At 55.4% G+C, this 23,521-nt stretch overlaps 1 protein-coding gene across 6 annotated transcripts in view; it reads right to left on the bottom strand.

Annotated features, from left to right (window-relative positions):
- The window catches only part of PTPRN2 (protein tyrosine phosphatase receptor type N2), a 606,878-nt gene that overhangs the window by 389,732 nt on the left and 193,625 nt on the right, over positions 1 to 23,521 (bottom strand). For all 6 annotated transcript variants that reach the window (XM_070478762.1, XM_070478639.1, XM_070478844.1 and 3 more), the window contains 3 exons: positions 23,223 to 23,325; positions 13,651 to 13,810; positions 2,792 to 3,149 (listed from right to left, as the gene is read on the bottom strand). In XM_070478762.1, coding sequence (XP_070334863.1) covers positions 2,792 to 3,149; positions 13,651 to 13,810; positions 23,223 to 23,325 — 621 coding nt within the window. The remainder of the gene's footprint in view (positions 1 to 2,791; positions 3,150 to 13,650; positions 13,811 to 23,222; positions 23,326 to 23,521) is intronic.

The raw sequence follows: 23,521 nt of genomic DNA, 5'->3' as shown, positions 1-23,521 counted from the left end.
TTGAGGATCTGAATAGGCATTTTTCCAAGGAAGATGTACAGATGACCAACAAGCACATGAAAAGAAGCTTGGCATCACTAATCATCAGAGAAATGGAAATCAAAGCCAGACTGGAGTGTCACCTCATGCCTGTTAGAATAGCTGTTTTTGAAAAGAAAAGAAAAATAAAGACTGGGCAGAATGTGGAGAGCAGGAAACCCTCGTGGGCTACTGGTGGGAATGTCAATCAATGCAGCCACTTTAGTAAAGAGTATGGAGGCTCCTCAAGAAACTAAAGAAAAAGACTACCATATAATCCAGCAATTCCACACTTGGGTATTTATCCCACAGCAAGCAAAAACACTAATTCAAAAACCATATATAACATGCAGCCCATGTTCAGCATTGTTTACAACAGCCGAGATATGGAAGCAACAAAAGTGTCTATCAACAGATGAATGGATAAAGATAAGATGTGATGTGTGTATGCCACAGCACATCTTTATCAATTACCTATATAATGGAATATTACTCAGTCACGAAAAAAGAATGAAATTCTGCCATTTGCTGCAACATGTATGGACCTAGAGGGTATTAAGGTGGTAAAACAAGTCGGGCGGAAATAGGATTTCACTCATATGTGGAATCCAAAACAAACAAAATTAAACAAAAACTCGTAGATACACTGAACAGATCAGTGACTGCCAGAGAAGGGTTGGGGTCACAAATGAGTCTAGAGGTGAGCTGCATGCCGATGGATGGCAATGAGGCCTCTGGTGGCGACGACTCTGCAGTGCACACAGGTTTCAAACTAAAATGTTGTGCGCCTGAAACTTTCAGATATTTAAAAGAAAATGATGGAAGGGGAGAAAGGAGGGAGAAAAGGGGCTGAACAGGTACATCCACCTATTCAATGAGCCTTCTTCAGATCTGACTTCAAAGAACCAACTGTAAAGAAAATTTTCAACTGAAACATTTAAGCACGGATTAGCTGTTTGGTGATATGAAGACATCAGCATCATCTTTAGCACGTGATAAAGCTACTCGGTGAGGTCTATTCGAGCCGTGTCTCTGGGCAATGCAGTGCAGAGCGTGACAGATGAAACCTGACGCGGGCGTGCAGGGGAGGGGGGTCACAGAAGCAGCGAGAGGAGCCGGGAGCTGCTTGTCGGGGCCCAGTGGCCCGTGTGTGGGCGCCCGTCCTACAAGGCTCTCTGCTTGTTCTGTGACTGACATGTTAGTGACTCCCTTTAAAGCGCACGGTGCAGCCGGGGAGACAACATATATAAAAAGATAACCAACACTGCAGCTTAGCACAGGAAAAACCACAACCCAAAGTCGATAAGGGTCACCGGAGAGAGGAGAAGCATCTCCGCGGGTGTTCCGCAAGCCCCGCACCTCCCGGTGTGCGGAGCGGGGAGGGGCCGGTGATGGGGGACGGAGCTGACCCCGGGGCGGGGGGCGCTACAGACACCCGGAGCCGGCCACCTGCCGCCTGAGGCGGTGTTTCCCTCTTCCCGTTTCCCACATCCGGGGCAGACGCAGTCGGCAAACCGGGTTTGCGTTAAGCTGGGGGCGGTGAGGGAGGAGCCAGAGAAGGGGCGCTCAGATGCCACCCGCGGTGGCGGGGTGGTCACACACGGCAGGGACGTGGCGTCAGCACCATGGAGAGGGGCAGGGCTCCGCACACAGGCCTCTGCCTGCCCGTCGTGGGGTCGGGGCGGGCGTCGGCAGCGGGCGGACTGCGGTGATGGGTGCTGAGCGGGGCCGGGTCAGGAAGCACAGCGGCCGCGGAGACCGCCGACGGCTGGGACGGGCAGCGAGAGGCAGCAAGGCCGGCCAGAGGGGCTCTGGGGGAGCCTGCGGTTTAGAGCGGGCGCAGTCCCGGGGAGGGGAACGCGCAGGCTGCCCGCCGGGGCCACCTGAGCCCGGTGCGCCCTCCTCCCCGAGACGGGAGCAGCGCATGGCCATCCACCCTTCCCCGCAGTCACAGCTCTGCACCCCCTCCAGCTGGACAAAGGGGGCTGAGGAGAGAGCCACCAGCTGGAGGGCACAACGTGGGCAATGGGGGAAGCACAGCGGCTTCAGTCACGCCTCTGCTCACGGGAGCGCCAACCGGAACAGGTTGGCAGTCTGCGTTTTTTTTAATCTGCTACCTGCTAGATGTTATGATTTGCATATCTTCAAAGGAGAAGTCAGACTGATCACAATCTCACTTTACATTTTACAGTCTCAGGGAAAGCCTGCTAGAAGAGATGAGGGCCCTGGGCATCATAGAGACCAGGCCTGGCCAGCGGGCATCCGTCCCCCGAGCGATGACCACCACAGGGCTGACTCACACCAGGGTGCTGGGGTGTGGCTTGGGGGTTGGTCACTTCACAGGCCCAAGTTCCTTCACAGCAACTAGGAGGGCACTCATTTTAGGCTGGGGTCTCCTGGGGACCCGCAATTCTCACAGACCAAGGAGCTGGGCGTGAGCTTGCCCACGGGAGTGGGGATGCGTGTGGAACTGTGAAGCCCCTTCATAGTCCATCCTGCAGACTCCACGTGGGCCCGATGGGCCTGTGACCCTCCCCACAGCATCTTTATCAACAAGGCCAGGAAACACTGAGGGTGTCCCGGCAGGGGAGCTAAACACAGAGCCCCCCACCCAAGTCCGACACCCCTTCCCCACAGGACCACCCTGGCCACTTCCCAACACCCCGCCGGTCTCTAAGGGGGAGCCCGGGGAAGGGGAAGAGACCCTCGAAGGTCCAGCCCAGGCAGGTGCCAGAGAAAGACTGGAGCCTCCGAAAAGACACAGGGTGCTTACCATTGTCTGTGACCTGGGCGTCCCTGGGGTCTGCAGGCGAAGGCCATCTCTGGGGGGCTGCCGGCGCCGACAGGACCCGGGCCGCTCTCCAAGGCGCGCGCACAAGGCCGCGGGGCTCGGGGTCGCCGTCCCTGGCGGGCGCAGCGGCCTTCCTGGCTGCATAGGCGCCCAGAGCAGCCACCAAACGCTGCCTGTCCACCCCGCTGGCCACTTTGGGGCTGAGCTCATCCGGCTGGAACCGGTGGAGTGTGCGCAGGGGGCGGACCCCCGCGAAGTCAGGGCGCGCCGCAGGAGCGTAGGTCAGAGCGGACTTCTGGGCCACGAAGGTCAGCACGCTGTCGGCCAGAGGGTCCTCACCCTGCAGGGGCGGGGGACAAACAGCGGGTGAGCGCCCATCGTCAGCCACGCCCCGAAGTGGCCCCCGGGTCTGGGTCGAAGGCACGTTCCAACACCAGGCACCCCGAAGGCGCAGCTGGAGCACGCCCAGGTTCGCCTCCACCGACGGGTGGGTGCGCCCGCGTTCCTCCCGCAGTCTTTCCACAGCAGGTTTACTGAAGCATAGCCCGCACGCTGCGAACTTCGGCCCATCTGTCCTCAGTGCCCCCACCGAGTGCTCGGACACCACCCGTCTGCCGCCCGGACACCTGCACCCCTTCCGCTTCCCCTCCCGCAGGCAGCGGCTCATCTGCGTCCTTCTCCCGCTGTGCCTGTTCCCTCGGACTCTTCCTGCAGCACAGCCCCGCGCAGCATTGGGCGTCTGCTTCTTGCAAGGAGCGGGCTTCCTTTGTGGCTCAGCTGGTAAAGAATCCGCCTGAAATGAGGGAGACCTGGGTTCCATCCCTGGGTTGGGAAGATCCCCTGGAGAAGGCAAAGGCTACCCACTCCAGTACTCTGGCCTAGAGAATTTCATGAACTGTGTAGTCTGTGGGGTCGCAGAGAGCCGGACATGACTGAGCGACTATCACTTCACTTCTCGCCCCGAGCATGCCGACCCCAAGGTGTGTCACCAGGCAGCGGTAGGTGCCGCGCTCCCTTGTACCCGTGAAGTCCGCTCTAAGGACAGAGGACGCACTTGTGTTTTCGTTTATCAGCTGGGGAACCTTTGGGTTCTTTCTGCTTTGGGGCTGCTGTGAGGAACGCTGCTGCGAACAGCCGTGGACAAGCCTCTGTGGGCTTTCCTTCCTCCTGGCTGGGAGTGGGGCTGGCTGGTGGGCAGCCCTGCGCTAACTGTGCGGGAGCCACGGACCGTGCCCCCGCCGCGGGCGGCACTCACCGTCTTCTACTGTAGTGACCGCTGTCTGCCTCTGGTGCCGCCCTGAGCAGTGAGGAGGCTCCTGCCGGTCGGGTCTGCGTTTCCCGCCTCGGAGTGATGCTGACCCCTTCTCCGGCGCCGTGTTCCTCAGGGAAGGTCTGCCTACACCTCTCCCTGCCCCGGCGTTTGCTGTAGCTCCGCAGAGGGGCTCCCCAGGGCTGCAGCGCCCTGTGTCTGCCGTCTGCCCGCAGCTCCCTTCACTGGTCACTGAACCCCCTTTTGAATCTGATCCTTCTGACAGTGCTGTCCAGCCGGCGACGCTGCCGGGGCCCCTGGTTTCACACACAGCGTGGACCCAGGCCTTTCCCTGGCCTCCCCTGCCTTCCCTCCTCTCTCGGGACACTCTCCCAGGAGGATGTGGTCTTGTCACACTCTGATTTGCCCACAAAACAAGGCCCAGTTTCCTCACCTCAGGGATGCCTGTAAAAACGTTAGAAGTCTGTTTCTGCCTCTGACACGGCGCCATCAAAATTTCATGGACAAACAGTAATTTGCCACCAGGACCTGACTCGGAGCTGCCTTCACAGTGTGCTCCGGGTGCGGTGCCGGGGCCGCAAGCTCTCAGAATCTCGGGGTTCCCATTTTCTACGTGCCCCTCCCTTGAGGCACAGTATCGGGCCCGGGGTACGTGCCTGGGGACCTAGCTGAGACGTGCAGCCACCACTGAACTTACGACGGTGGTTCAGACTCCCAAGGCTGCTGTCTGCTCCTATCAATGACACAGGTTCAGCCTGCAGCACAGATTGGGGTGGCGAGCCTGGGTCAGGAGCCTGGGAGCGCTGCCTCCTGCTTTCCTGTCTCACACATGAACTTGGGCCAATCGCTTGATCTTCTGACGCTCATTCTCCTCCGCTACAGGAGACTGACCATTATCTGTAACATTGCTTTTATGTCTAAAATGATGTAACTGTGCTGTCCTTAGTCATTCAGTCGTGTCTGACTCCTTGTGAGTCCGTGGACTGTAGCCCGCCAGGCTCCTCTGTCCATGGGGATTCTCCGGGCGGGAATACTGGAGGGGGTTGCCCTCCTCCAGGGGACCTTCCTGACTCAGGGATCTAGCCCAGGTCTCCCGCATTGCAGGCGGATTCTTTACTGTCTGAGCCACCAGGGGTGTAATTGTAGTTGTCATCAAAATGTTTAATTCCGTCCAAGTGCTGGCTGAAATCAACTGCTTTCCCTTTAGAAGAAGAAGATTCACAAGGGAGAGAAGGAAGGGAGGAGACAAGACGCCTCCACAGCGAACAGCCCTCCAGCACTTCTGCACAATCTGGGTGCAAGGCTCAATCTCAAGTTCAGCTAAACTCCCACTGAGCAAGGCTGTCTAGGAGCACCTGGGGTCCCAGCGCGGGGCTGCACGGCCTCTGAGAGGCTCATCAACCTGCCAGAAGCACCGGCCCTCTATGTACGAAGGCAGCTTCTGCTCGAAGGGCTTCCGTTACAGTCGGTGGAGAGGGCGCTGGAGGCCCCGCACCACACAGGTTACCATCAGCCCCGTGAGCTCTGGACGGACGGACCAGGATGAACAGCCTGTGGGGTCCCTGTGTGGTCTGAGCCAAGTTAAGGTGAAGAGAGAGAGGCTTTCACAGAAACGTCAGCTCTCCCAAGTCACGCCGGGTCCCATGAGAGAAGGCAGGGGCCCTGGTGTCAGGGACCGTGCACCCCGCCCCCCGGGTGCCCAGGCCAGCATCCTCACGGTCACCCCATCTGCGGCTTCACGTCCGGACGAGGGAGCAGAGGGTGCTGGCCCCTGGCTCAGACCCCGCTTCTGCTCTCGGTGACCTTTGCCCTAATGGGCCATCTAAGTCCAAGTGCAGCGGGGCGGCCACGGCACCCCGCACAGACGTGGAGGGGCTCCCGCTTCCTTGTGGCTCGCTCCCAGCCCGCTCACACCAGTGATGCCGCTGTTCACCACCTCACACCTGCGCCTCCTGTAAGACTCGGCCCCGGCGCAGCCCTGGGGGAGCCACCGTGGACTATGTCCACTCGAAGCTCTGCGTCAATAAGACCCTGGGACCGTTCGCAAAGCCCTGATCTGAAGGTGTTTTATGACCTCAGGTTCCCTAATGTAAAGCTGAAGACTTGCTAAGACGGCAGTTGCCCGAACCTGGAGATTAGTGACCAAGAAGCGTGAGAGCTGGCCAGCTTCCAGCACCTGGCACGTGAACCCTTCACACCACGAGCCAGGTCAGTCTGACCTGGGCCTCGCGGGTGCGGTGCAGGCTGTGTGTGCTACAGCTGGGAAAGGCAGTCAGCATGGCTGAAAGGGGCCTGGGACGCTACTCAACCCACCGTGGTCCACACGAGACACGCAGACAGCTCCCCACACACCCCTCAAGGGTCTGCGGAGTGACCCAGGGACAGGGGCATGCTGGGGAAGCCAGCCCAGTCCTGTCAGCACCGTTCTGCATGGTCTGCATAACTTCCTAACCTCTGTGAGCCCTGCTTTTACCACTTGCAACATTGTGGGGAGGGGAGGCCCAGAATCCTTTTGTTCTTACAGCAGTGTATTAGGGAGAGTGTAGGTGCCCAGCTCAGCACATGGCTCAGAGGAGGCTCTAGATAGATGGTGGCCGCCATCAGCATCTCCAGCATCACCACCGCTGCTGTGCGCTGAGGTCTGGACCACGTTCTACATTCTGGGGGAAGAAGGCCTCAAACACGGGCCTGTTTTCAAATAGCTTGCCAACTGCAATGGGAGTCAAATCACAGACCTTAGTAACTATAGTGGAAAGAGTATCAAAGCGGTTTGGTGACAGGCAGTTTGGAAGGCAGTAGTCATCCTGAGCTGGGGGAACCAGGGCTGCTTCCTGGAGCCACAGTGCGCATCGCAGCCCTGCCTGGACGTCTACCCTTTGCCCCGAGCCGTGCTGGGGCTGGGGTCCTGGACCCGAAAGTCGGGCGCCTTCCTCCCATGGAAGTCCGCCGGCCCCAGTCCCAGATCACTCAATTACGAGTTCAGCCTGCCAGAGCCTGCAGGCTCTGAGATGCCACATGCCAGGAGACGCTGAGCGAGGGAGATTTTTGTGTATACGCTGGTCACTCACTCTCGTCAGATATTCTCTTGTGCCAAGCATCCAAAACAAATTAGGAAGCCCAAATTGGGCCATCTTTTGACCACATAACAAACATTTCCTCCAGTTTGTCTCACAGCCTGAAGGCAGCGTTGACAAGCACGCTGATCAAGACACACTTGCTGCAGGCGTGACAGAGAGCGGAGCGGCGGGGCTGTCCACAGGCTGCCTAACGAGGCGGCCCCACAGTGCCACAGGCGGCGGCCTCGGAAACCCCGCTTCCAGGGCATTCGTGACAGCTGGGGTGCGTTGTGCTTGTGCTGCGGCCATAGAAGGCGGTGCTGGCCAGGCGTCCCCAGCCTCCCTCTGACACAGCGGGAGGGCTGTCGGTGCTCCACGCTCTTCAGGCTCCAAGTGCCCCGCCGCTCCCCGCGCTGGAAGCTTGCAGGTGTCGTTCTCACTGGCAGCGCTGTCGCCAGGACGGGCGTCCCTACGTTCAGAGCAGCCTCACACTGGGCTGTGACCACAGGGCCTGTGACCTCTGCTGCGGTCTCTGCTATCCGTCTCCAGAGCTCACGAAGTCTGAGGTTGAAGGGGTGTTAATTCCAAACCATAGGGGCGATGATTTCCGCAGGACGTTTACAGCAACGCGAAGCCTGGGTGTTCAGTTCCGGACGTCTGCCCGTGATGCTCCATTAGGTAGCTTGGAACTGGTCTCGGAGACCACGGAGGACAGGAAGCAGGTGCGGTGTCCCGCCCCTGCCCTCCCTCACCTCCGCTCCAGCGCACCCTCCTCCCGATCCATCCTCCAGTGCAGCTGCACCCACAGCCTCATGCCTGCAGGTCAGAAGGCCCAGGGGGTGCTCCGAGGCAGGGAGCGCGAGGCAGGCGGCAGGCGCGCTGCCTGCAGGGTCCGCCCGGAGGACTCAGGAAGATGGTCACAGCGTGGATGGCATTTTCCGAGAGCCAGGGCCAGGCTGGGCTTTGACTTGACGTGTTTCCCTTCTTTCTGACCCTCTCAGCCACCCTTGCATAGACACACGACTACCTTCATTTCGTGGATTAGGAGACAAGCCCTCCGGGGAGGAGGGCCTGAGCTGGGATCCGGCCCCAGGCCTGGCTTCGGGCAGAGCCCCAGGGAAGCAGGCCCAACCTGCAGGCTGCCTGGTGTGCTCAGCTGGGTCTGGAGGAGGCAACTTGGGGACCTGGCCTTGGCTTAAAACATAAACATGTGAAAGCAGAACAATACCTTCAGGGCCGAGTTTCTGCGCTTTCCACCTAATTACAGTTCTCCTCCCGACGCCCGGTGCTCTTCCCGTCATGTACTTTTCCTTCCACATGAGCTAAAAACATCACAGTATGTTTTAATTGTTTTGCCTTAAATATCCAATTGTTTTTCTCCAGACACTACATATGTTATGTGGGTTTCTCATTTGTGGTTACTTCCCAGTTTACCATTTCTGGCTCTTTTCTTCCCCTTAGTAGATATTGGCGTCTCTATATCAATTTTCTTTAAGCTAAAGAATGTCTTTCAGCATGTCTGAGGCATGAGTCTTCCAGACACAGACCCTTCCTGCTCGCCCTGCAGTTGCGAACAGTGTAGAATTCAAGCTGACAGGGTTTCGTCCCCTTTCTAGTGGTTCCACTGCTTTCTCGTCTGCTAACGAGACAGGAGACATCGTCCTCATAAGCAGCCCCCCAGATGCAAGGCAGCTTTTTACCTGAGGATGCCTTTCAGATTTTCTCTTTAGCTTAAGTTTTCCCCCAATATGATTTTGTTTTCTCTGTATTTATCCTGCTTGAGGCTCAGTAAGTTTCCTGCATCTATGTTTTGATTAGTTTTATCAACTTTTGGAGAAACACCAGCCACCGTTTCTTTAATCCCTCTGCGTCCTTCTCTTGCTGTCTTTCCCACCTAGGATTCTGATCACACATGTCAGAGCGCATGACGTCGCGCCCTATGTCTCGCGTGCTATGTTCCATTCCACACTCTTTCTCTGTACTTTTCGTTTTATTTTTGCCCATGTCTCCTGACCTGACTTGACATTCACTGATTCTTCTCTCTTCTGTGGCCAGTCTACCATTAAGCTCCTCCAGTGAGTTCTTCACTTCTGATCCTCCTTTAATTTCCAGCATTTCCACTGGGTTCTTTTTTACTGTTTCCATCTCTCTGCTGCAATTTTCCATTTGTTCATTTATGCTTTTTCACCTTTCCCACTCAATCCTTTAACATACTTACCTTACTTATGAAGATGGCCTTTTCTAGTAATTCCAACACCTGAGTCATATCTGGGTCTCTTCCTATCAATTCTTTACTCTCTTGACCAGAGTAATGTTTTGTTGTTCCTTCACGCATCTCCCAACTTTTGATTGTATGTTGGATACATAATTGGGATTGTATGTCTGATTGTTGCATGAATGACCAGTGGAGACCAAAGCAGATGATATTTAACCCTTCTTCTCTCCGTCCGAGTCCATGGAATCTGTCACTGAAATGGGCGTGGATTTTGTTGCAGAGTCAGTCAGATTCAGTCAGATGCTGAGGGCAGGCTCAGGGCTCAGGTTCCAAGCTGGAGTCAGCCTGGAGCGTTGCCTCGTGCTTTGCAGACAGCCGCCAGCTTTCTGAACCTGGAGCTCTCTCTGATTCACAGCCCCACACGACATGTGCAAGAAACTTCTTTTCCTGGCTTTCTGCACCCTACACATCAGTCTTTCTCCACTACGCTGCCTCATCCCCAGCCTCAAGGGCTGAGGTGTGCTCAGCAAGTCTGGCGCTTCTTGGAAGGACGTCTCTCAGTGCCTGCCCCTTCTCCCAGCTCCCAGCTCCTATCTTGGGCACCCGGTGCTCCATGCAGCCTGACTCTGGACTCGACCCTCATGCTAGCCTCCACTGAAAACAGCACCTTAAAAACCTCAGCTGCATTCTGCCCCGCGTCCCCCCATGGTCCCTGCCTCCAGGGAAGTCTCTGCGTCTCTTCTCCCCTGGAAGGATCGCCTCCCTTTCTGAATGTAGTTCACTCAGGGCTCTTTGTATTCTCAGCTCCCTGGGTTTTTTCCTTTAAGGCTATGGTTCAGTAGCTCACCTGGCTTATTCCTATTGTCAGAGTGGACTGGGGTGGTCTCTTGACATTCTGCCCTTTGAGATAATCCAAACATCTTCAGCTGCTGACTTCCATTTGTTCGTCCAACACCCATCCTCTGGGAAGCTCCTGACCCCACGTGCCCATCCGGCTCAAGTTCAGCCAGTCATCAGTACTAAACAACACAATACAACACGATAAATTCACAGCACTTCTCTGACAATCATGACAGCTAGATATCTGATGACACATACACAGAAAAGATGATTCACAAAGTAATCCACTGGAAATTGGTTGCATCATCAGTGTAGAAAGCTAACGCTTCCAACTGAGATATGTCATCAGCTGACAGGGGAGGGGAGATCAGCCAGCACCACCCAAAACCCTGGCCAGGTCTGCATGAATGCTTCTCACACCCGAGTCCACGGCAGCTCATCAGAGATGATGAGAGCTTTCTCCTCAGTTCAACCTTGGACAGAGAGGATAATTTCTAGACTTTTGCACCTTTTTTACATATTGAGAAGCATCTATCTCAACACAGAATAAAAATTCCTGAGCCCTGAGCCGCCGAGTGCTCATTTTCTGAGCCATCCTTGTGACCGTCATGCTCAAACAGCCGTGTGGTGAGATGACCACGGAATCCGTTATTCAAACTGGGCGTTTCTGAGAGGGGAAGGGCTCGCTGGTCACTGCAAGGAGCAGCAGCATGACCACAGGAGCAGGACCCCAGGTGCGGTCACCCCTGGGTGGGAGTTTCAAAGACCGTAGAAGCCAGACCTGCTGGCTGGTGGCAGCTGCTGAAGGCGGCTGGACAGGACCGCGGTGTGTCCACACCCCGTGTCCTGAGACGGAGAGCAGCCTGGGGCACGGGCGTCCTCTCACGTGCAGCCCAGGGCCCAGCCTCAGGAGGAACAACCGGTCCCAGCAGAGAGCGGCGGCTCCCCCTCGATGCGGCAGGTGCCGGAGCGTGCCCGGGGCTGGGCCGCCACGCGTGGGGCGGGCACTGAGGCTCTGCGGGAATCCCAGGGTCAGAGCCTGGGCCCCAGAGGTAGGCAGAGCTGAGCCCGCCCGCGCTCCTGGGCATCGCCACGGCCCCTCGCAGAGGACCAAGGCCCCACCTCCCACACCCCACTGTGGCCACCGTCACCCCAACCCCCGGTCTCCCAGGCACCCACGGCTCAGTGCCCTCCAGGCGATGACCAGCCACCCGGGGCCCAGGAGGCAAGGCTGCCCACGTGTTTCCAGTTCTGCTGCCAGAGCTCACGCCATAGAGTGGCCAAAACTGAACGAGAAATGGACCGACGGGCTCGGGACTGACCGCCACGGACTGCCGTCACTGCCCAGATGAGTGGGCTGCCGCGCTCGCCCAGGACCTGGGCTGAAGACTTCATTCAGCACCACCGCCACCTCAGCAGGAAGACCCGTTAAAACGCTTCGCGGGGAAACTTCACTGTAACGCCTTCCACTCAGACTTCTCCGGTGCCTATTGCTGATGGAGCACTGCGTCCCCGCCCTCCCGTTGTGGGAGCTCCACGCGGGGTGCTCATTACTGACGGCTCGCGCCCTGGGGCCCCAAGCACCCGCCCTGGGGGTCCCCACGACGGAGTCGAGGCCGGGCTGGTAGACTCGCCAGGCCACTGGAGGGAGCCCCAAACGATTTCTGTTACATTCTCAAATCCCCCGCATCGAGAGCCCGAGGAGCAAGGCTGGCTTTCTGCTCTGACAGTAGACAGGGTCCGTCCCGGGCCGGTGGTGTGGCCTCGCCTCTGGGTGCTGGGCGGGCACAGATCAGATTTTCTTTGTGAGTGGGCCGCACCCCTGTGAGTCTCTCATGGAGTCAAGCACGCCTCTGAGCATCCAGCAGATGGCTTTCAGACTTGACCTGGCTTCCGTTTTGCCTCTAAAGCAGGGATGACTACTTCTAGAAACTACGATGAACTGAGCCCTGGGCTGACAGCTTCCTGTCTCTGTGCTTCATCCTGCCGCTGACGTCCCAACCATCACTGCCCAACGTCACGGCAGGACCCTGGAGGGCAGAGAGGGTAGCGGCCTCCCAAGGCCGCACAGCGCCGGGGGAGGACCCACAGCATCAGAACCTCGGCCACCTCGTAGGCTGCCCTCCGCCAGCCCCCAGAACAGGGTCATGTGTCGATGCAGCCCCTCATCGACGGGTGTCTGCTTCACAGAAAATGCAAGATGGATCACCTGAGTTTCACATTAAAGTGCACAGTGTGGCGCCCGCTTCATCAGCACGTACGCTGGGACAGTGTCAGGGCGGCCGGGTCAGCAGGGCTCATGGCCCACGCCCGCGCCTGCACCGAGGAGCCTGCAGGCGGCTGCGGGAGGGCCTTTAAACCCCGCTCAGGCAGCTCCCCTGGAAGCAGCGGCCGCGGGCTGGAGTGGGGGTGCTGCCTTCCCTTGTAGTGCGATTCCCCTCCCGCACCCCGCACGGCAGCCCCGCATCCCGAACGGCCGCCCCACTCCCCACCCCACACAGCCACCCCGCACCCCACATGGCCACCCCGCACGGCCAGGAGCCCAAGCCGGGAGGCGTCTGGGAACCAGGCTGATGTAGGCCGCTCGGGCTGCGGTACCCAGGGGAACCGAGGCAGCGCCCCTCCTCCGGAGCTACCAACAGGGAAGAGCCGCTGACCCTGAGGCTGCAGAAAGGGGCGTGTTTCCCACCAACACCCAGCAGAGCTGGTCAGAGGGTCACAGCGTGGGGGGAGTGGCCCAACCCGCAGGCGCGAGGCGTGGGGAGGGGTCAGAGGACTGACGGGACCAAAGCTCGGGGCGTTCACCCACCTTCCGGGCAGCCTCTGGGTCCAACCCAAGGCCAAGTTCTGCAGGCGGCGGGAGTGTGGCTGTCACACACCCCAGCCTCCCGAGCACGTGGACCTGGGTGCTCCCCCTGCAGTCCCTCCTCGCGACGCGTGAGGGCCCCTGACGCCACCTCTAGGCCCTGCTCCCCCAGGCAAGTCAACAGCTAGCAACACCGCTTTCACCAGCTGTCATAAAAGCACGCCTCCTTTCCCATCTAGAAGGTTACGAGACTGCTCGTGGCTTCTGTAAACTGTTCTTTTCCGTGGCCTTCGAGTCCCGGAGGGTTCTGGAGCAGAGTGGCCCCATTGCGGAAGGAACTCCCTCCCAAGGCCCTGACAGCTGGTGCAGACCGACAGCTCTCAGGGGACGCAGGAGGACGGGGTGCACACAGGTCCTCCGGGGGCGGGGAGGTGCCCCATTCCCCACCCCGCCCCCCACTCGCCCAGGACACAAGGGGAGAGCCCAGAGGGTCCACAGGCACGGGAAACGCCCCCTGTGTGTGCCCAGAGGACGAAAACACCCCGACCACAGGGTGGTGAGGGTCACCACCCCCCGCCTTGGGGGCCATGAGGGTCACCGCCCCACCTGGGGGCCACAAGGGTCACCGCCCCACCTGAGGGCTGAGAGGATCACCTGGGCGGGCGGCCTGTCCGGCTCCGGCCCCGGGAGCGCATCGGCGGCGGCGGCCTGGGACAGGGCCTCCAGGTAGGGCAGGTAGCGCTGCAGGGCCTCGGCCAGTACGCCGCCCTCCAGGCTGAGGCTCCGCTCATCCGGGACGCTCTGCTTCGAGCTCCTGCGAAGGAGAGGGAGGCGTCAGCCAGTCCTTGGGCACAGCACCAGCTCTGACCACGGGGCCCACGGTGGGCAGGGGGGCAGCAGGCTCTGTGTGGGAACGCAGGCCCCAGGCCAGGCGGCGAGGGTCCGACCCACTGCCCACAGCGGGGCCCTCTCTGCACCCCGAGCCTGGCACCAGGACACAGGGGGACCTGGTGAGCAAACCCCAACTTAACATTCTCAACAGCCGCCCCAGCACTGGGGGCAGAGACAAGCCAGAATGTGGGAGTCAGCCAGGACTTACTAAGTCCAAAGACAACCTCAGCAGCAGAGAGGTTTCCCGGGCGGGGAGGGGAGACTGGCGAGCCCTGGGTCCGCCGCCCACCTGCTTTGGGAGCCCATCTCAGTCAGCGTCCTCCCCTCTTGTCCCCACTGGGTGCCGAGGAGCAGGCACACAGGGTGAGAGGGTTGTGCTCAGACCGCACGTCCCACCTCCTGGAAGCTGTGACCACACGGGTCTGCCGGGCATCGGCTTGCTACTCAGCTGAGCCTAAGGTGGGGACATGACCCTGGGCCCTCCTGGCGCCCCAGTGTGACAAAAAAAGGCAGGCAGCAATCCTGGGAAGCTGCCTGGAGGAAGGGACCTTGTTCTTGTGGGGGTTTTTTGCTCATCGCTCTCCCTAGAATCTGCATGGGGCCTCGGCCACAGTCAGCACTGCAAACAACATCCTCTGAACAAATGAGGTTAGAAACACACAGCAGACAGGTAATGCTGAGTTAGCTGTGTCCCCACCGCTGACCTCGCAGACGGCACCTCTCCAACATCACGAAGGGTGGCCCTGTGACCAGACTCCGCTGTCACCGGGGGGTGAGTTTAGGACAACCACTGCCTGCGGTGATTGGCAGTGACACAGGTCATGAACTTTCTTGGAACAAAATGTCCTGTTTGCTTTTTCTTTAATGAAAATGCATTTTAAAATCATGTAAAACACAGTTCTCCATCCCTGTCAGACTCAGAAACTGCAGACGCTGTCTGTGGGCAAAGGAGTGGACAGGCCTCCGAGGTGACCACACACTGCTCACCGCATGCTCTCCGGGCACTCGGCAGGCAGGTTGTGATCGTGAGCCACAAACTGCAGACAGTGGCCCTGGCGGTCTCTCTCTCAGCTACTAAGTGCGCTTGACGCTCACACAACTAAACGCTGGGTTTCACCTGTGTGTGGTTTCACAAGAGTTGTCAGAAGTGCCCTAGAAGCTGGAGGAGGCTAGCCCGGCCCCCAGCAGAGGCAGCGCTCCCAGCCGGGCCCAGGGTGAGTGCGCCTCCGCTGGCTGCCTTGTTGCTCCCGTCCTTCCCCTGGTGTCTGTGTTTGCAGAGATGTGGCTTTTCAGGAACAGCTGGATTTTCACGTTTACTTACAAATGCATCAAGGACAGGGGCTGCGGCCGACAGGAGCAACTCCAGTTCTAAGGAGCGGCTGCTGCGGGGCACAGGAGGGCTGAGAGGAACTACTCCACGTTCAAGGTCAGGAGAGGCGGCTGTGAGAAGATACCTCTTTTCCAAGGTAAGGAGCAGCGGCTGTGCTTTGCTGGAGCAACCGTGAAGAGATACCCCACGTCCAAGGTAAGAGAAGCCCAAGTAAGATGGTAGGCGTGTGAGAGGGCATCAGAGGGCAGACACACGGAAACCATAATCACAGAAACTAGCCAATCTGATCACAGGGCCACAGCCTTGTCTGACTCAGTGAAACTAAGCCATGCCATGTGGAGCCACCCAAGACGGACAGGTTATGGTGGACAGGTCTGACAGAATGTGGTCCACTGGAGAAGGGAATGGCAAACCACTTCAGTATTCTTGCCTTGAGAACCCCATGAACAGTATGAAAGGTAAAATGATAGGATACTTAAAGAGGAACTCCCCAGATCGGTAGGTGCCCAATATGCTACTGGAGATCAGTGGAGAAATAACTTCAGAAAGAATCAAGGGATGGAGCCAAGGCAAAAACAATACCCAGTTATGGATGTGACTGGTGATAGAAGCAAGGTCAGATGCTGTAAAGAACAATATTGCATAGGAACCTGGAATGTTAGGTCCATGAATCAAGGCAAATTGGAAGTGGTCAAACAGGAGATGGCAAGAGTGAATGTCGACATTCTAGGAATCAGCAAACTAAAATGGACTGGAATGGGTGAATTTAACTCAGATGACCATTATATCTACTATGTGGGCAGGAATCCCTTAGAAGAAATGGAGTAGCCATCACAGTCAACAAAAGACTCTGAAATGCAGTACTTGGGTGCAATCTCAAAAATGACAGAATGATCTCTGTTCGTTTCCAAGGCAAACCATTCAATATCACAGTAATCCAAGCCCACGCTCCAACCAATAACGCTGAAGAAGCTGAAGTTGAACGGTTCTATGAAGACCTACAAGACCTTTTAGAACTAACACCCAAAAAGATGTCCTTTTCATCATAGGGGACTGGAATGCAAAAGTAGGAAGTCAAGAAACACCTAGAGTAACAGGCAAATTTGGCCTTGGAGTACAGAATGAAGCAGGGCAAAGGCTAATAGAGTTTTGCCAAGAGAACGCACTGGTCATAGCAAACACCCTCTTCCAACAACACAAGAGAAGACTCTGCACATGGACATCACCAGATGGTCAACACCAAAATCAGATTGATTACATTCTTTTCAGCCAAAGATGGAGAAGCTCTATACAGTCAGCAAAAACAAGACCAGGAGCTGACTGTGGCTCAGATCATGAACTCCTTATTGCCAAATTCAGACTTAAACTGAAGAAAGTAGGGAAAACCACTAGACCATTCAGGTATGACCTAAATCAAATCCCTTATGACTACACAGTGGAAGTGAGAAATAGATTGAAGGGACTAGATCTGATAGACAGACAGCCTGATGAACTATGGCGGAGGTTCATGACATTGTACAGGAGACAGGGATCAAGACCATCCCCATGGAAAAGAAATGCAAAAAAGCAAAATGGTTGTCTGAGAAGGCCTTAAAAATAGCTGTAAAAAGAAGGGAAGTGAAAAGCAAAGGGGAAAAGGAAAGATATTCCCATCTGAATGCAGAGTTCTAAAGAATAGCAAGGAGAGATAAGAAAGCCTTCCTCAGCGATCAATGCAAAGAAATAGAGGAAAACAACAGAATGGGAAAGACTAGAGATCTCTTCAAGAAAATTAGAGATACCAAAGGAACATTTCATGCAAAGATGGGCTCAATAAAGGACAGAAATGGTATGGACCTAACAGAAGCAGAAGATATTAAGAAGAGGTGGCAAGAATACACAGAGGAACTAAACAAAAAAGATCTTCACGACCCAAATAATCACGATGGTGTGATCCCTCACCTAGAGCCAGACATCCTGGAATGTGAAGTCAAGTGGGCCTTAGAAAGCATCACTATGAAGAAAGCTACTGGATGTGATGGAATTTCAGTTGAGCTATTTCAAGTCCTGAAGGATGATGCTGTGAAAGTGCTGCACTCAATATGCCAGCAAATTTGGAAACCTCAGCAGTGGCCACAGGACTGGAAAAGGTCAGTTTTCATTCCAATCCCTAAGAAAGGCAATCCCAAAGAATGCTCAAACTACCGCACAATTGCACTCATCTCTCACGCTAGTAAAGCAATGCTCAAAATTCTCCAAGCCAGGCTTCAGCAATACATGAACTGAGAACTTCCAGATGTTCAAGCTGGTTTTAGAAAAGGCAGAGGAACCAGAGATAAATTGCCAACATCCGCTGGATCATCGAAAAAGCAAGAGAGTTCCAGAAGAACATCTATTTCAGCTTTATTGACTATGCCAAAGCCTTTGACTGTGTGGATTACAATAAATTGTGGAAAATTCTGAAAGAGATGGGGATACCAGACCACCTGACCTGCCTCTTGAGAAACCTGTATGCAGGTCAGGAAGCAACAGTTAGAACTGGACATGGACCAACAGACTGGTTCCAAATAGGAAAAGGAGTACATCAAGACTGTATATTGTCACCCTGCTTATTTATCTTATATGCGGGAGTACATCATGAGAAATGCTGGGCTGGAGGAAGCACAAGCTGGAATCAAGATTGCTAAACTGAACTGAATGGTAAAAGTCGTGATGCCTGCAGGGAAGGGCGGGCAGAAACGGGACTTCTGCACTCCCAGCCAGGCGGGGAGGGCGGCAGAGCGTGCGGGAAGGCCATGGGCACAGTGAGGGACAGAGAAGGCTACCCCTGTGCGCTTCGCCGTGTGTCTGGAAATCACCCACAGCCTGTGTGCAGAGGGGATGGCCTGCCTGGCTCGGTCTCCTGTGGGAGACCCGCGCCAGCCCCGGAGCCCCGAGGGTCGGGGCTCTGGAGCCTCTGTTATCACTGCTGTAACCTTCTGCGAGCTCCCTGGGACCAGAGCCTGCACAGCTCGGACCCGACCGAAGGGCGCTCCCTGAGAGCCTGGGGCAGGATCTCACTGAGCTCGAGGGCCCAGCCCCCTGCCCCCCACCCCCACCCCCCCCGGCCTGGTGTCTTCTCAGACAACAACCCGAAGAGGAGGGATCCTCTAGCTGTCATCCAGGTGAGAGGGCAAGGCCTGCGTATCACTGGGTCTCACAGTGATGCCGGCTCTGGTTGTGCCTGGAAGCCGCAGTCAAAGCCGAGCTTCCTCTATGAGTTCGAGTCCTACGTGTGTATCTGGACGGCTGTGTCTCTGTGAGTCTGTGTGTGCCCGAGTATGTACCTGTATGTATATGCGTGTCTGTGTGTTCCTAAGTGTGCATGTGTGTGTATGTGTGTCTGTGTATCTGTGTGTTTTGTAGGTGTTGGGTAAGGCTGTGTTACTAATAACCATATCCACTTTCAGTGACCAGGGAACAATGTTTTAAGTACTTTACTCCAAACATGACTGTTACCTATATGTGGTAGCAATCGTATCTGTTACCGACATGTGGGTCTTTACTGTGGTTTAGACACACTCTAGGAATGTTCCCTGGTGGCTGAGATGATAAAGAATCTGCCTGAAGTGCAGGAGACCTGGGTTCCATCCCTGGGTTGGGAAGATCCCCTGGAGAAAGGAATGGCTACCCGCTCCAGTACTCTTGGCTTGAAAATCCCATGGACAGAGGGGCCTGGCGGGCCACAGCCCACGGGGTCGCAAGAGTCACACACGACTGAATGACTAACCCTTTAGCAGTGTATGGGGTCCAGGTGGGTGTGGGCCTCACTGTTGATTTACCACTCGGGGTACCGGAGAGCAGGCTCCCAGCCGGTGTTTTCACACGGAAAGCTGGTTCTCAAGGACAGGTCACTAACGTTAGGGGTTTGATATCTGTATGTATTTCATACAAGCTGGACTTACAGAAAATCTTCACATTCGAGCTTAATTATCACAGTTGATAAAACTGTCCTGTCATTATTTCTGAAGACTTTTCAAGTTACATTGGCTCATACTTAATAGGACGAAAGTGATCAGGAGCCACATGGTTCTTTGCATCTCAAATCATGGCTATAGCTTACCTGACCATTTTTTAATGGATGAAATTTCATGCTCTGCGTTGTCAGAGTAATTTAACTGAAGTCAATTTACGTTTCTGGTACTTTGTCTATTTTTCTCACTAATTGCTAATCAATGCAAATAGAACCACCTCATAAATGTGCCTTTAAATTGTCTTATTCATCTTCCCGGTGTCTGCTGGAGGACCGTTTGCGACTGTAACACGTAACGGCAGCGGGCACGGCCATCACCACGCTGTGAGACGCTGCAGGAACCAGCCTGCAGCCCGACTGCTGCCGTGTCCTTCCCTTGAAGCGGGTCGGAACTTTGCAAGAGCCCGTCTTCTTAGCCTGGAAGGCCCAGCGCGCCGTCCCCACGGGTCACTTTCCTCTCCCTGCAGTGACCTCCAGGCTCCAACGATACTGTCCCCCCGTCTGCTGCGGAGAAACTCTGAACTGTGAATAGAATCACTGCAAAGAGCACACAGTGGCCTGGCTCTCACTCCCTCTGTCCACAATCCTAACCCCATCTAACCATCATTAATTTTTGGAAATGGTTATTTCTACATTTTATTTGTCCTCTGTGGAACGAAGGGCAAGCGGGATCCCTGGTCACTGTGGTGGCTCCTTAGTAACCAAGTGTCACGAGGTCTTTCACCTGCTCCTTCCTTCTCGAGTCCACAGCTCTGGGCTGGACGCCCACACAGCTCACGCCAGGTGCCAGGGGTGCGCCGGGAAGGAGGCGGGGGACCCAAAGGTGGATTCCTCCATTAAAGTGACTCAGACCTGTCTCTTCAAAAACTACCTGGCGAGCCTAAAGGTGACGGCCACAGACTGAATGTGAAGTAAAAGACCCGGTCACTGACACTAAAGGTGATGGGGTCAAAGAGTCATGGTCCCGGGGGGAGAAGGGGCAGAGAAGCTCGGGGCCTCACGGAGACGCCCCAGGGGCTCTGCACTGTTTGTAAAAGCCACCGCAAGTCAGAGCATCCAAAGGGCAGGATTTCAGATTAACTAGGCAGCAGAACCCAGAGGGCACAGGAGTGGCAATGCCAATGGTAGAAAAGTGGGATCAAGACAAAGAGCAATAAAGACGACAGACACTCCATCTAAACCAGCAGCTATGACGTCCACAGTGAGGAGGAGATGCCAGGAGCCGGGCTGGAGGTCAGAACCCCAAGTGTGTGAGGAAAAAGACACTAAAAATGGAAAGCAATCTACGGAAACAAGGTTTTTGCCTGAGACATTTCAATAAATCAAAATATAAATAAAGAACTTGATTCTGAATAATTTATACATAATTATACATTTTATGTCTAATTTAACCATATATAAAAAAGTATATTCTTAAATAGTGGATAGAAGATTTTTAAGTATCCGCTGAAAATTAATAAACATGTGGTATACACTAGGCCACAAAGAAATCTCAAATTTCTTAAAAGAGAAAGCTGAACATGTCACATTCTCTGATGAAAATGCAGTAAAAGTAGACAGTAATTTGAAGTATAAAGAATATATGACTAGGATGAAATGAAAGCCTACACTTACTGCTCCCAAAGGAAATACAACTACAATGACAGACAATTGACACAAAAGCAAACGGGCCTGTCGACATTACAGGATGATGCCAAAACCACGCTCAGAGGCGGATGCATAGCCTTAAGTGACGAAAAAATAACAAAACCTTCACCTCGAGGAGTTTCATTAAAAACAAAAAAACAGTAAATCTAATGATAGTAGAAAGAGGAAAATCCAAGAGATAATTCTCTTTATAAACTGTGTTAAAGGGTAAAGACAGATGTCAATGGCAAGGTGTAATAACCACACACGCAATGAGCACGTTTAAGTGGTAACACAGCACTGCGATCACACTAAGCCAACACATCTGGGAATCCCTGTGAAAAGGATGAGAGTGCTCTGCGGAAATGTGAACACTCCAAATCACACAATAAGAACTGCGAGCATATTTCACCAATAATCTGAGAAGACAAAGGAAGTGCTACGGGATTTAACCACACAGAAAGATCATTTAAAATATATACTGGGCAGCAGACAATTCAGCACTAAAGAAAATTTTGCAGAAGGTTTTTGAAAAGAAGGAACATTATTCCATGTGTATTCGTGTGCATTTTCCGTGGGTATGTTTGTTTCCTGACAAACACTGAGGAAGAAGAGTGTGGGCAGCCAGGATTCCCGTTCCGGCTGCTGACTCACCAGCAGACACCCGATGGGACACATGGCATCTCCAATAAGGAAGCTGCTTGCAAAGACACAGCAGGACCAGGAGAACCACAAGCTTACGGCAGAGAACGGCTGGGTCTAGGGAGGGAGGGCTTGAAGAGGCAGAGTGGGGGTCCCAGTGGCCGTGGCCTTGGCAGAAAGGTGGGTATGCTGTCAGCCCTGCCCCCGAGCCAGGGGTGAGTCTGCCCAAACCTGCCAAGCCTGAGGCCAATGACCTGCTGGTGTTTCCAGGAAGCCCGTCTCCTGGGGTGGAACAAGGTGGGGCGGCTACTGGGGAGCATCCCAGCGTGCCCCCTGCACAAGGCTCTGCCTTTAGAGCCAGATGATCGGTTTATTCGAGTTCAACACCCTCTAGAAAGACATGACCCATCCAGCCCAGGAGGCTAGAAGCCCAGTTCCACAGGCAACCACACCTCGTTCACACGCAGAACAGACCACAAATCTGCTTCTCCAGAATGGGGCACATGAAGAGCTACCAACCTTACACGGAAGGTTCTATACGGAGAGAAACAAGCACAGGAACATATAGAAACACTTCTATATGGACAGAGATCATGTACAGGAAGTTCATATAGAAAACCCCAACCTCTCCATATGTGTATTTTTAAACTTTTCATCTCACTTGTAATCTAAAAAAGCCGCGTTATTTTTCATAGCAAACGGGCAGTTGTTTTTAATGACAGCATCAGCCCTGGTGAGAACGTGGCGACCTGGGTGTTGTCCTTGTCTGATTTCTCAGGCCATTCTCTCTGGAAACACCTTCTGGGTGGAGTCCGAGGTTGCCTGGGACGGTGCACCCCGCTCAGGAGCCTCGTCACCCTGCAGGAAGGTGCCGCAGGCTGTGTGAAGCGCCTACGTGTTGCTGAAAGACCAGCGCCAAGAGTGTGAACGCACCCAGATGAAAACGGACAGCCTGACTGGTTTTTGAGTGTTACTTTCCCAGAACAGACTCCAGAGGCAGGTTCTCGCTGATGAAGCTCACCAGGCCAGCAGGGATGACAAGGCAGAGCTCCTACCCTCAAGAAGCGCACGGCCTGGCCAGGGAGGGCCGCTCGGTGAGCGTGCTCTCATGTCTGGCGCGTTTACTGCGCAGGACCCCGCGGCCTGGCTGCCCCTTTGCTGGACGGACCGAGCAGGAAGGTGGAGGCTGGACGCTTCTGCACTGGGATGACTCTACCCGGGGCTGCGGACGGTCAGCGGCCTGTGGGCCATGCCTCCCTTCCGCAGGCCTGGGTCCTCCCGCATGAGTGGGCAAAGGGTCCACACCCTCCGCACGTGTGCGGAGACAACAAGGTGGAACAAATCTGGCTCTCACAGGCTGATATGTTGGGGGCCCGACGCAGCTTCTGTGGTTTAATTTGCTTTTTGTTCTAAACTGAATATTTCTTACTGGGAAATGAGAATTCTGGACTTTCCTGCTTCTAACCAAGGCTCTGGAGACGCAGACTCTCCAAGGGTCCCGGGAAGGGAGAGGGACCCTTGGGCACGTCCATTGGTGAGATCAGCCCCCTGTGGGAGGGTCCCCCTCACACCCTCCCCGGGGCCAGGACCCCATGGTTGGGGGCGGGGTGAGTCCCGTCTGCCCCTTCCCCACATCCCAACTTCCCAGACCATCTCCACCAGAAAGAGGGGGTTCTTCGCTCCCTGAAACAAGGAGCGGGCTGGTGGGCACTGGCCAGTGACGAGACACGAACAGGTCCGCTTTACCTGGCGGGGCTGGACGCCTCGGGGTGGCGCGGGTAGGTCTGGGGAAGGCTGGCGAGTTCCCGGGCCATCACGCGCTGGGTGTAGTCATCCTGCCACGTGAGACCTGGAGAGAGAGTGGTGGGTACTGCGTTAGCGTGGAGGCCGAGCCAGAGACCCTGCTTGAGTCCCCGAGCCCCTGCTGCTATTCTGGGTGCTTTCCCGCAACCTCACCAATCAGTCAAGTCCCTCTCTGAGGTTTCTTACGAGCTCTTCTCCTGATCAAACCCCAGCCCTCCGCCCTAGACCAGAAACTGGTGGGC

Source organism: Odocoileus virginianus, chromosome 1 (assembly GCF_023699985.2).
Source record: "Odocoileus virginianus isolate 20LAN1187 ecotype Illinois chromosome 1, Ovbor_1.2, whole genome shotgun sequence".
Taxonomy (NCBI): domain Eukaryota; kingdom Metazoa; phylum Chordata; class Mammalia; order Artiodactyla; family Cervidae; genus Odocoileus; species Odocoileus virginianus.
The sequence above is the reverse complement of the archived record's forward strand: the minus strand, read 5'-3'. Positions and strand labels throughout refer to the sequence as shown.